Genomic DNA, 13082 nt, shown 5'->3' on the forward strand with positions numbered 1-13082 from the left:
ATAGATAGATAGATAGATAGATAGAAGGAGGGATGGACGGATAGACAATAATAGACGTAGATGGATTAATGATAGATAGATAGACGGATAGAGATGGATAAAGAGATGGATGAACAGATGGAAGAAAATATATATAGATAGATAGAAAGACATAAGGATAGATGTAGATGAAAGGATAGATGGATGGATGGACAGATAGATGGATGGATGAATCAACAGACGGATAGATGGATAGAGATACAGAAAGAGATGGATGGATGGATGGATTGATGAACAGATTGAAGAAAATATATATATAGATAGATAGACAGACATAAGGATAGATGTAGATGAAAGGATAGATGGATGGACAGATAGATGGATAATACAGATAGATGGATAGACATAAGGATAGATGTAGATGAAAGGATAGATGGATGGATGGACAGATAGATGGATGGATGAATCAACAGACGGATAGATGGATAGAGATACAGAAAGAGATGGATGGATGGATGGATTGATGAACAGATTGAAGAAAATATATATATAGATAGATAGACAGACATAAGGATAGATGTAGATGAAAGGATAGATGGATGGACAGATAGATGGATAATACAGATAGATGGATAGACATAAGGATAGATGTAGATGGAAAGATTGCTGGATAGACAGATGGATAGAAAAAAGTATACATATAGACATTGGATGGATGGATAGATAGATGGATAGACAAGGATAGACGTAGATGTAAGGATGGATGGATAGATAGATAGATGGTTAGATAGATGGATAGAGATAGTATACATATAAAGATGGATGGATGGATAGATGGATGGTTGGATAGATAGGGATTGTATACATATAGATATGGATGGATGGATAGATGTAGATGGAAGGATGGGTGGTTAGATAAATGAATAGATATGGTATAGATGGATAGAACTTTAATGGACCAACATTTCCAAAATGAACTAGCTTGGTTGGATTTTATTGAAATTCAGTTCTTCTAATTCAAATTAGGATTTCCCCTCCTGTGGGGTGTGGCCAATTCAATTTACGCTCATGAATTAAAAAGGAGCCAATTTAGTTCTGAATTTTACGCACCCCTGGTTTGAAATCAGTCTTTATTTCTGCAGTTCTGTTTGGTGGCACAGAAATCACTTCACCTTTAATGGCTGAAATATTAGTTACATCTCAAGCCATCAGATTCAATTTAAGTTTACACATTCCTCCGACCGCTTGATTGACACGCATTTGAATGAGTTATGACTTCCTGTCTGTCCCGCGCTTAGCACAAAAATTGCCAAGCCAGATTTCTTCATATGTACGCGTGGGAGCGTGTGTTTATGTGGCGTGAGCGTGAGTTAGCGGTTGAACTGTAATTAGCTCTCTTGGCAGTGTGTGATCGTGTTAAACTCCTCAAGCCGAGAGGGTGATTCAGGAACGGCTGCCATAACGCCTGCCGTTCATCAGGGCCTGGAGCTATTCTTAGCCTCTTTAATCATTTTTATTTACTCCAATTAATTTGAGAGCAATGGAGGTAATTAGCAGTAGAAGGCTCTTATTTCGGAATGCGCGGGGTGCGTGCTGGATCCGTCTCTGTTGACGGTAATGAGCTCGCTTTGTGTCAAACGCGCACGCAGGTGCCGCGGACGCCTGAGCGCAGCCAATCATCCAGGTAAGGCAGCCGTCTGTTGAAATGCGGGGCGCTGAACATATGGCGCTAAACTTTCTGTCTCCACCTGCAGGGTCGTTTTTCATACTGTCAGAGCGTAAACACGCGGCTAAGCTGTTATAGTTATGAATTGTGCTTCGGTACTAACAAATTACAGCAGTAGGGCTGTGGGGGGGTTATGGATCCTCTAAGCGTCTTCAGCTGTGTTTGTGATACTGTATTTAAGCTCATTATTTTCGTCTTAAAAAGCACTTTACAACTGAGTCATTATTTTTTCCTCATGATTACATTCAGTGTTTGCAGTAAAGCAGACCTCTCAGATGGTTTCATGTAAATATGATGCAATGTGACACTGGAAGGCAGGACTGTACTATAAATCTAAATGATAAATTTATTAAATGTATTTAAAACGCTTCAGTACAGACTCTACATTAATCATTTCAATCTTAGATATGCTGTCTATTTGTGTTTTTTGTAAACGTTATACTTCTTCAGAAACATAAGATTAAATAGAATTTCTACATTCTGATGCCATTGCAATATTACTCTGGAAGACTATGTATTTATTTCTGTTTGCATGATGTTATTTCATTTATAATGAAATAAAGCTTTAAACCTAAACTCAAACATAAAACAAAAAAAAATTAGATACTACGTGCCATTATTTTAATATTAATTGTAATAATTAATGCTAAATATTTATGTTTAATGTTGATTTGTAATATTTTTTATTAATATTTTTATTGTTCATGATGTCCTGACTTTTTAAAATTATTATTTTTGTTAAATTATTATTATTATACAGCTGTGGCTTGTATTTTAACTGCACTCACAGGTTTTTGCATATTTTATCACAAATTTTATAATGCATTTAGGTACTAAAAGGTGAAACCAACATAAAATTAAATTAATTCTACAGTCTTCCAAACATTTTTTCCCAGAAAATGTGAAAAACTGTGTTATATTAGTGTTATTTAAATACTAGTATATATGTATTTATTAATATTTTAAATCAACTTTTTTCATATTTTTTGTTTTTATTTTTAGTGTAAGTTTTATAATTTTTTTATGTGCTTTATTTATATATATATATATATATATATATATATATATATATATATATATATATATATATATATATATAGTTTTTAGTTTTAGCGATTTTAGTACTTAAACGTATTTAACTTACGTACAGAAGCAAAATTTCTAATATTTCTAATTTATTTTTTTATTAAATGTATTATTATTGTTATTATTAAATAAAATTTGTTTCGAGTTTTTTTAGTAATTTTCTTATGTGCTTTTGTCATTATATATACATACATATATATATATATATATATATATATATATATATATATATATATGTATATGTATGTGTGACCCTGGAGCACAAAACCACAGTAGCACAGGTATATTTATAGCAATAGTCAACAATACGTTGTATGGGTCAAAATTATCGATTTTTCTTTTATGCCAGAAGTCATTAGGATATTAAGTCAAGATCATGTAAATATATGTAAAATGTAATTCTTGGTTAGTAATATGCATGGCTAAGAGCTTGGACAAATTTAAAGGGGATTTTCTCAATATTTAGATTTTTTTTTTTTTTTTTTGGACCCTCAGATTCCAGATTTTCAAATAGTTGTGTCTCAGCCAAATATTGTCCTATTCTAACAAACCATACATCAGTGGAAAGCTTATTTATTCATAATGTATAAATCTGAATAAAAAAAAAAAATTACCCTTATGTATTACATATATTACTATATAGCTTTTCTGCTTTCTACTTTCCATTTTAGTTTTTGCGATTTTAGTGCTTAAACGTATTAAGTTAGTTACCAAAGCTACATTTCTAATATTAAATTAAGTGTTTAATCATTTTGTTCTAATATTTAAATTCAATTTAATTTCAGTTCTTGATTTTGAATATTTTTACTCATCAGCACTGGTGAATAAAGAGTTGATAGTTCTAAGCATCGGTTTGGTCATAACCTATATGCTTCTTTCACTGTGATCACTGTGTCATCTTTTCTCTCTCTCTGTTAGCCATGAAGAATTTAACATTCCAGATCACACCGGACTCCAACAAAGACAGCGAGAGCATACAGATGGGTCGAGACCTCAAACTTTCCTGCCACGTTGACGCCCAGCCTCAGGACAAGGTGAACTACACCTGGTACAAGAACGGAGCTCTCATCTACCCCACCGACACCCTCATTGTGCTGCGCAGCGACCCAGACATGCCGCCTGGTACCAGCAGCCTGGAAATCGTGGACATGAAGTTCAGAGATCAGGCCACCTACAGCTGCGTAGCCAACTTCCCCGGGAGCAGTGTTCCTGAACTGCGAGTGGACGTGAACATCACACAGAGCAGCGGTGAGACAGTGATTGTAATACTAAAGATGCTGAGGGTTTAAGGCCTCAGAGCTTTTAAAACTCACTTGTTGTGCTCGTACTGTGAAATGGCCCTTTGATCTGACTCCTTCTGCTCGTTGCTGATGATGTTGTTTGCTTGTTATAATGTGATTTGGTTTGCTCACAAACATGAAAGACCCCATGAAATGATTTGATGAGTACTGTTTTCTTTCTAGCGCTGCCTGTTGTCCAAACCGCTTTAGATCTATATCTATCTTTTATTCTATCTATTTATTGTAGATCGATCTATCTATCTATCTATCTATCTATCTATCTATCTATCTATCTATCTATCTATCTATCTATCTATCTATCTATCTATCTATCTATCTATCTATCTATCTATCTATCTATCTATCGTTCTTTCTATCTTTCTATCTATCTATCGTTCTATCTATCTATCTATCGTTCTATATAGTTTTATCTATCTATCTTACTCTATCTATTGTTCTATGTATAGCTCTATCGTTAAATCTATAATTCTATTGTTCTATCTATCGTTCGATCATTCTATTTTCTATAGTTCTGTCGTTTTATCTATCGTTTTTTATCGTGTCATTAAATCTATCGTTCTTTCTATCATTCTATTGATCGTTCTATCGTTCTGTGTATAGTTCTGTCATTCCTATCTATCTATCTATCTATCTATCTATCTATCTATTTTATGTATAGCTCTAACTGTCGTTCAATCTATCTATCATTCAATCTATCTATTGTTCTATAGTTCTGTCATTTTATCTATCGTTCTTTCTATTGTTCTATTGATCATTCTATCGTTCTATGTATAGTTCTGTCGTTCTGTTGTATCCTTCTATCAATCGTTCTGTCATTCTATCTATTTGTTGTTCTGTCGTTGATTGATCTATTCTATCAATCATTTTGTCTAGTGTTCAGTATAAGAGATTATCTGTCGCTCTATCGCTCTATCTATTGCTCTGTTTGCCAAAATATCTATTAATGTACTTATCCGTTTTTAAACTAGTACTCATCACCTTTAAACTTTCAGAAACATTCAGAAATTATCTTAATATCTAGCAGTTTGAATTATGGTGGATGCAGAATGTCAGCTAATAGCAAGCCTAAACATAAATTTACCAAATAATGACACTCACAACATCCTTTTTTTAAATGAAAAATAATTGTGACTTCTTTTGCCATCTTTATTTTATTTTTTTTAATTAAACAACATCAGAAAGAAACCACTATTTAGCAGAGATATTTGCTCATCAACAATATAGGGCTTTTCTGTCCAACATGATGTTTATTGAGTGTTTTTCAGCTATCAGAGAGGTTGAACTTACGCCTCGTGTGTAAACAGTAAAAATGTGGGATTGGCCATTCTTCTGGGTTAATAGTAGTAAACTGTTGAATTCTGGGGAATGCAGACGCCCTCATGCATTTGAGTCCCCTCTGATCTGCTCTCTCTTATCTCAGCGGGAGGCTGTTTTTTTCTGAGTTTCTTCTCTTTTTTTGTACTTGAAGTTTCGACCTTCTCTGGGGTTACACTCTCTGACTGCGGTACCTAACATGATCAATCGCATCATCTGACAGTCTCTTTATCTCTCGCTTTATGATCTTTCTGTCCTACTGTTTGAAGTCTGTTCATCCTACATGGTCATTATATTGAGTGTTTTTTCCTTCATGTGTTTTGGTATTGGCAAAGTAGATTTAACACAGTAGTGTCTTAAAAAAAGCAGTTAATTATCTTTTCTTCTGTATTATTTAATATTACATCACAGTTAATTGCCTCTTTTATGTGTTGTTAACCTGCCAACTGGCCTTATTTAGGCAAGATAAAAAGAACTGCAGAAGTAACATTGCAAAACCAATCGAGTACTAGCATTTTTTTCTTTTTTTTCTGCTTGTTTTGTATAAGCATTTAATAAGACAAATAATTTTGAGTTAGTTTATTAATTAATTGAAATAAAAAGAGTTAGGATAAATCGTTTCATTTTTATTAATATCAGCAGATTTTCAAAGATGAGACAAGAGGTTACATATTAATTTTTAGTTTAATTTTAATAGAAGTTGCAGTTCAATACATTAAACTTCTATAAATATGAGACAGTAGTATCTTCATCTTTGTATGTCATTACTTCCAATTTTTCTTGTACATATTAGCTATTAGATTTTTTTAAACTGTCAGATTTTCAAAAACAATACATATCCTCTTATGACTGTTTTTTTTTTTTCTCTTTTTCAGTTGTTCCCCCTGTTCTGAGTGTGCCAGTCGGAGGGGGTGTGGTCAATGTCAGTGAGGGCGGGACCGCAGAGCTTGTGTGTTTGGTCGATGGTAAGCCCCGCCCACCTGTTCTGTGGTCTCGTGCAAACAAGGACCTGCCCATGCCATCTGGGGATTGGGTGGTGGAAACACGTGATGGACGTTTGCGCCTGATCAATGTGACACGGGACATGATGGGAGCGTATCGCTGCCAAACTGCACCTTACAACGGCCTTAACATCAAACGGCGACAGGCTCAGGTGCAGCTCAACGTGGAGTGTAAGTGTTTTAGTCATCAAACAGCTAAAGGTACAAATGGTGGAAATGCCAATTTGTCATAACTTTTTATGGCGCAGGCTGATGATATACAGTGTTGTGGAACTACTTAGCACAAGCTGATTGTTTCATGTTGCATCTGCAGCCAATGAGCTTGCTGCTTTACATTTAAATGGCTGGTTAGCAATGCATTTTTTAGAGTTCCTCTGAAACCCTCCACCTCCCCAGCTCCACCTGTATAGATCTGCTACGGGTTATTTTAAATGCTATTTGTGCTGCAGCAGTATTTCTTAAATACTAATATTGGCAGTAGCATCTTCCTGTGCTTTGCAGGAGCAGCAGCAATAATCTACAACAACAGCAATAACCAACAGCAGCAGAAATTCAGCAGTCCAACAGATCTGTTCCGCCAGCATTGATAATGGATGTGACATTTACGTTGTTGGCATGTCATGATAGAAATACTTTGAAATGATAGTTTGCCAAACTGCTAAAGCTATAAGCAGCTATTTAGCAGTGAGTAAATCTCATTTCCCCCATGATATGCATAAATTATCACATTCTCGGCATCCTGTTTGTTATTTATGGGTTGCCCTGTGAACATCCTAAATGATTGACAGCATAGATAGTCTTCTGATTGGCTCAAAAAAGACCTGTGGTCACTTTTGTTTTTTTGCAGTTTCCAGAGTCAAGGTCTGTCACAGAGGCTATGTGATATTTCAGGATTCCTATTTCAGTGATATCTGCCAGGTAACAGGGATATTTATGGAAGCCCATTTCCATCATATCAGAAAAAATATGTGTTAAAAAGTCAAAATTATGACATACTTAAATCATGACTATGAGATAAAAAGTCAGAATTATGACTTTAAAAATCATAATTATGACATAAAAAGTCAAAATTTTCATAAAAGTTTAAATTATGAGATAAAAAGCTGAAATTATGACTTAAAAAGTTAACATTTTGACATACCAAGTTGAAATTATGACAAATTTAAGTCATAATTAAGACATAAAAACTCAAAATTGACATTAAAATTGAAATTATTAGATAAGAAGTCGAAATTATGACTTAAAAAGTTAACATTTTGACTTACCAAGTTGCAGTTATGACAATTATGAAATACTTAAGTCATAATTATGACATAAAAAGTCAAAATTGACATAGAAAGCTAAAATTATGACTTTGCAAGTTGAAATTATGACTTAATGACTTTATTATGCTTTATTCATAAGGTGTGTACTAAACTGGATCTTCCAAACTATTTTAAGCCAAGTTAATTAGTTTTAGAACGTCCTGTTTATCTTAGACTACTATTTTGTGTTGTGTCAGACCAGTAAAGTTAAGAAGTCATAATTTCGACTTGCAAAGTCTAAATTTCGATTTTTTATCTTGTAATTATTACTTTGACATAATTTCAACCATATATAACAATTTTATCTTATAATTAGGACTTATAAATTCATAATGTCAATTTATGTCGTAATTATGACTTAAGTATGTCATAATTTTGGCTTTTTAACTCATTCATTTTTTTCTTATGTGTCGGAAATGGTCTTCCATAGAGTGTCAATCAATAAAAAATCCCTTATGGTGCATTTAAGGAAACAATAAATAACCTAAAATGAGGTTAATAGTTGACACTATTTATTTTCTATTATATTCTGTTGTATCTGTAGTATTTTCTATTATAACATGCACAGCTATACCATATGCATTTGTTATTTTTGATCAAAATATGATTTTGACTTTTTGGCTGTCTTATTTTTTTCCACTTTAACTTCAATACTGATGCACACTATCAATTAAGAGGATGTATTATATAATGCATCCTTACTTTATATAACTAAGTATTGATTTCTTTCAAAAGTTTGACTCCAAACTTTTAAATGGTAGTCTATAATTCCTATCAAGTCTTACATGTATAGTGTTTATAGGAAGTCCCGCTCTAGCCTTTCTGTAATATCACAGAAGGATTTTATTTGTCACTTGACACAGTTTGGACACATCCCAGAGCATCTCAGACAAACAGCACTCCTGTGCCTGCCAGAGAAAGGACAGCGGTAATGAAGTCTATCGTGAAATTGTCTCAATCGATGGCGTGATTAGATTTGATTTGGTGCCTCACATTCTAATGTGATTTTAATCTTGATTGTAATGCGATTCACTGACGGAGGATAGATTGAGTCTCCGAACGCACGACCAAACGAGCCAAAGTGACACGCGTTTTCCATTAAGACCCAGTGGACCATCATCAATGATTTTGATCCTGCTATTTTTAGACGCGCCATTCGGGGGCCGGCGGGAGTGTTAATGCGCTCAGAGTTTTCATAATGCATTATGATGCCCGCGTGGAGCACGTTTTGTAAGTGCAAAACTAAAAAGCCTTGAATTCATTAGCGCTCTAGCTGCGCACAACCACACAAAAGATAGACGGGCTAAACCCTGAACCACTCAATGCGCATCAGCCCTTTTCACACGAGCCATTAGCGGAGCAAAGCACTCTATGCTCTCATAATGGATCCTGTGTTTATTGTGTTGCTTCAAAATGCACCATGTGATTACAGGACGATGCTGAATTTGAGTGTGGGTCGTTCCATTCACTGCACAGGAGGAGTATCTGACTGTGAGCATCACATAATGCAAAGAGCTTTTTGGAACTGTGACATTGTGGCCAGGAAAACTGGGTGGTTGAGCCCCACAAGGTGCAGGCTGTGAACTAATACTGTTGTGCACAAGGCATTGAACCTAAAGTTTATTCCAGGAGAACTCAGCATGCATATTTTTCTCACCTTGTTACGCTTGTGGTGTTCCTGGTTATAAATGTCTCTTGCTGGGCTATATAATTATATAGGTTTCAACTGAGCTTATGCACCTCAGTTTTGCTTCATATGCAGCTTCTGCAAAGGTGAATTTTGTTGATACTGATTTCATTTCTTTTGTAACAGCCTAAATGTATTATTATTATTGACTTTTTAAATGTGAGAATTTGACTCAAAAGATGATGCACAATTTTAGAAAAAAAAATGACTTTATAAAGGTAAAAATGCCCATAAAAGGTAAAAATCAATTTAAACTTATTGGAAAAACTATTTAAACTGACCACACAGAATATGAAGAATATCAAAAACTTTCGGAGTCACCCAGAAAATGTCCAGACATTATTTGTCAATATCGCACACCCCTAGTTTATATACTTTTTAACCTCAAATGCTCATCTTGTCAGTCTCTGCTATGTGCATGCGTACTCTGTGTACTCCGGTTTAATACAGTTGGGTAAAAAATTCCCATCTTATTTTCTCCTCCAACTTCAAAATCACCCTACATCGCTGTTTTGATCATCTTTGCATGTTCTCTTTGTAAACACTGGGTCGGTACTTCTGCAGCGATGTAGGACGATTTTGAAGTTTGAGGAGAAATATATGAGATAGGACTTTTTTTTGACATACCCTTATTGTCTTGAACCAGAGTTCATACAGAGCTAGACAAGACAAGCATTTGAGGTTAAAAAGTATAGAAATTGTACATTGTTTTTAGAAAATAAATAACCAATCATTTCACTAGGTAAGACTCTTCTTCCTCGGCTGGGATTGTTTAGAGCCCTTTGAAGCTGCATTTTGGAAGTTCAAACTCGCGGGCACCATAGAAGTCCACTATATGGAGAACATTCCTGAAATGTTTTCCTCAAGAAACATCATTTCTTTATGACTGAAGAAAGAAAGACAGGAACATCTTGGTTAGCTAGGGGATGAGTAAATTATCTGTAAATTTTGTTTTGAAAGAGAACTTCTCCTTTAAAAGGCCTGTCAAGTATTTTCAGCACAGCACATGGGTTAAAAATGAAATTTTGAAGTTGAAGGACTGAAATGATATTTTCTTGTAAAATGTAATTAAATCCATTTTGTTTTTAATTTTACAGCTTGTAAAAGACTTGGAAAAATGTGTCTGCTATGTGGTTTTCGATATGTCTTTAGATTATTTGTATTGATCATATGCTGTTTTGTTATGATATTCTGTGTGACGGGGTTGTTTCAGTATGTCTCTTTCCATCTGGCAGACAGCGTTTAGGTAAACGAGTTTGTCTCAGGTGAGCGGAGCATGTCATTGCTCGGCCTGTGATCAATTATGATAAACGATGACAACACGTGATTTATACTGTTATTAAACAGCACAGTCAATGAATCTGCACGGCCCGTGCGTTCAGAGGTGACGTATAAATACTGTGCGTGTGACTTAAACACAATATATCCCAAAACATGTAACGCGGAGCATGCTGTGAACAAATTGAAGTTCTTGGGAAGGATTTATGGCCTGAGAAATCCCAGAATGCTGTGTTGCAGCTAAATGAGTGATAGCTTCATTAAGAGCTCGTATGAATCACCCTCTCCCCCACGCATCTAGTCTATCCTCACATCCTCAGTCCCTTTGTTTCTATCTAACGTCAATATCGCTGCCGTAACGGGCCCGGCTAATGCGGAGTATTGCAGGATGGAGGCAGTTTAGAGCCCACCGCTGTGCTTCATCCCACGGCAGGTCTGATTTATGAGCCAGGTGGCTTTGCCTGTCTCTCTGGAGATGAAGACAGGGAGATGCAGTCTTACACCCCGTCCTGTCTCTCTGTGTCAGGAGAGAAAGACAGCATCTGCCTGAAACTGAACCACATTTCACTGAGAGGCATTGAGAGGCTAGCAGGGTAAATCTTTAAAAACCTGTCAAGAACATTCTCATTCATTATTTAAATTTTAAAGTGTCTGTATTATTTGTTGCATGTATGTAGATTTAAATAAAATAGGATTATTTGATTTTTAAAGTAATATATGTTTGACTTAAAATGTGTTTTTAAATTATGGAATATTAATAGTTTCATTTTTTTAATGCTTTTTAAAGGAGACTTTTCTGCTCATCAAGGCTGCATTTATTTGATTAAAAATACAGAACAAAAATATTATTGCAATTTAAAATATTGTTTTTCTATTTTAATATACTTTAAAACGTAACTTATTCCTGCAAAGCTGAATTTTCAGCATTATTACATTACAGTATTCAGTGTCACATGATCCTTCGCAAATACTAATATGCTGATTTATTATCAGTGTTTAAAATAGTTGTGTTGCTTTTTTTTTGGAACCTCAGGAATCTTTGATAAATAAAACATTAAAAAGAACAGCATTTATTTAAAAAAGACCTCGCTCAAACTGGGGTCAGTACATTTTCATTTCTTTGTCTCTTTGAAAAAAATTAATACTTTTATTCAGCAAGAATGTGTTAAATTGATAAAAAGTAATAGTATTAGTATTATATTGTTAGAAAAGATTTCCAGTTTGAATGAATGCTGTTCTTTTTAACTTTTTATTCATCAAAGAATCCTGAAAAAAGTATCACAGCTTCCAAAAAAATATTAAGCAGCACAACCGTTTCCAACATTGATGATAAAAGTAATAAATCAGTATATTAGAATGATTTTTGATGAATCATGTGACACTGAAGACTGGAGTAATGGCTGATGAAAATTCAGCTTTGCATCACAGAAATAAATGATAAAATATTAAAATAAAAAAACTTTTATTTTGAGTTGCAGTAATATTTTAAAATATTACTTTTTTCTGTCTTTTTGATCACATAAATGGAACTTTGATTAAACATTGTTTAATTATTTAAAAACTACATTTAAAAATACATTTTTTTGAATATATTTTTCAATTAAATTGTGACAGTAATGAGAATGCAATGGAAATAATTATTAAAGGAGTAGTTCACCCAAAAATGAAAAGTTGCTTAAAATTCACCTTCAGGCTATCCTTTGTTTCTTAATTAGAACAAAATGGACAAATGTAGCATTACATCACTTGCTCACAAATGGATCCGTAAATGGGTGCCGTCAGAAAGAGAGTCCAAACAGCTGATAAAAACATCACAATAATCCACAAATAATGTAAATGATCCATATACTGCATGTCTGTAATAAAAAAAATCCATCAGAAATTTGCACTGTTTACAAGCCAAAGCAGTTCTAAACAAATATGTGGGTGGATTTAGATGTAAGAGGACCACATGGGATGGACTTTTTAACTGTAGGAAGCGTTAATATGGATTATGGAAGTGTCTCAGTATTAATGATGGATTTGTTTCTTACAAACATGCAGCTTTTTACTTTCACAAGATGTTAAATGATGGAGTTGTGTGGATTATTGTGAAGTTTTTATCAGCTGTTTGGATTCTGACGGCACCCATTCACAGCTGATGATTCATTGGTAAACAAGTAATGTAAATTTATCAAATCTGATGGAATAAACTCATGTACATCTTGGATGAGGTACACTGTAAGCACATTTTCATTTTGGGTGAACTATTTGATGCAGAAAACTGTGATTTATTCTATGACGTATTCTCAATTTCCTCCTTTGCCTTTACTAATTTTAATAACTTTTATACTTTAATATGTATACAGTATATGTTTTCTTTTGTGTCTTTATTTTCAGTTTGTTTTATCTTCATGCTCATATTTA

General features: G+C 34.2%; 1 protein-coding gene across 1 annotated transcript in view; it reads left to right on the top strand.

Moving 5' to 3' along the window:
• mdga1 (MAM domain containing glycosylphosphatidylinositol anchor 1) overlaps positions 1 to 13082 on the top strand; it is a 287756-nt gene that overhangs the window by 212127 nt on the left and 62547 nt on the right. Inside the window, exons 7-8 of the mRNA XM_073834571.1 lie at positions 3710 to 4039; positions 6282 to 6578. Of these exons, the coding sequence (XP_073690672.1) occupies positions 3710 to 4039; positions 6282 to 6578 (627 nt within the window). The remainder of the gene's footprint in view (positions 1 to 3709; positions 4040 to 6281; positions 6579 to 13082) is intronic.

Source organism: Garra rufa, chromosome 2 (genome assembly GCF_049309525.1).
Source record: "Garra rufa chromosome 2, GarRuf1.0, whole genome shotgun sequence".
In the NCBI taxonomy this organism is placed as follows: Eukaryota; Metazoa; Chordata; class Actinopteri; order Cypriniformes; family Cyprinidae; genus Garra; species Garra rufa.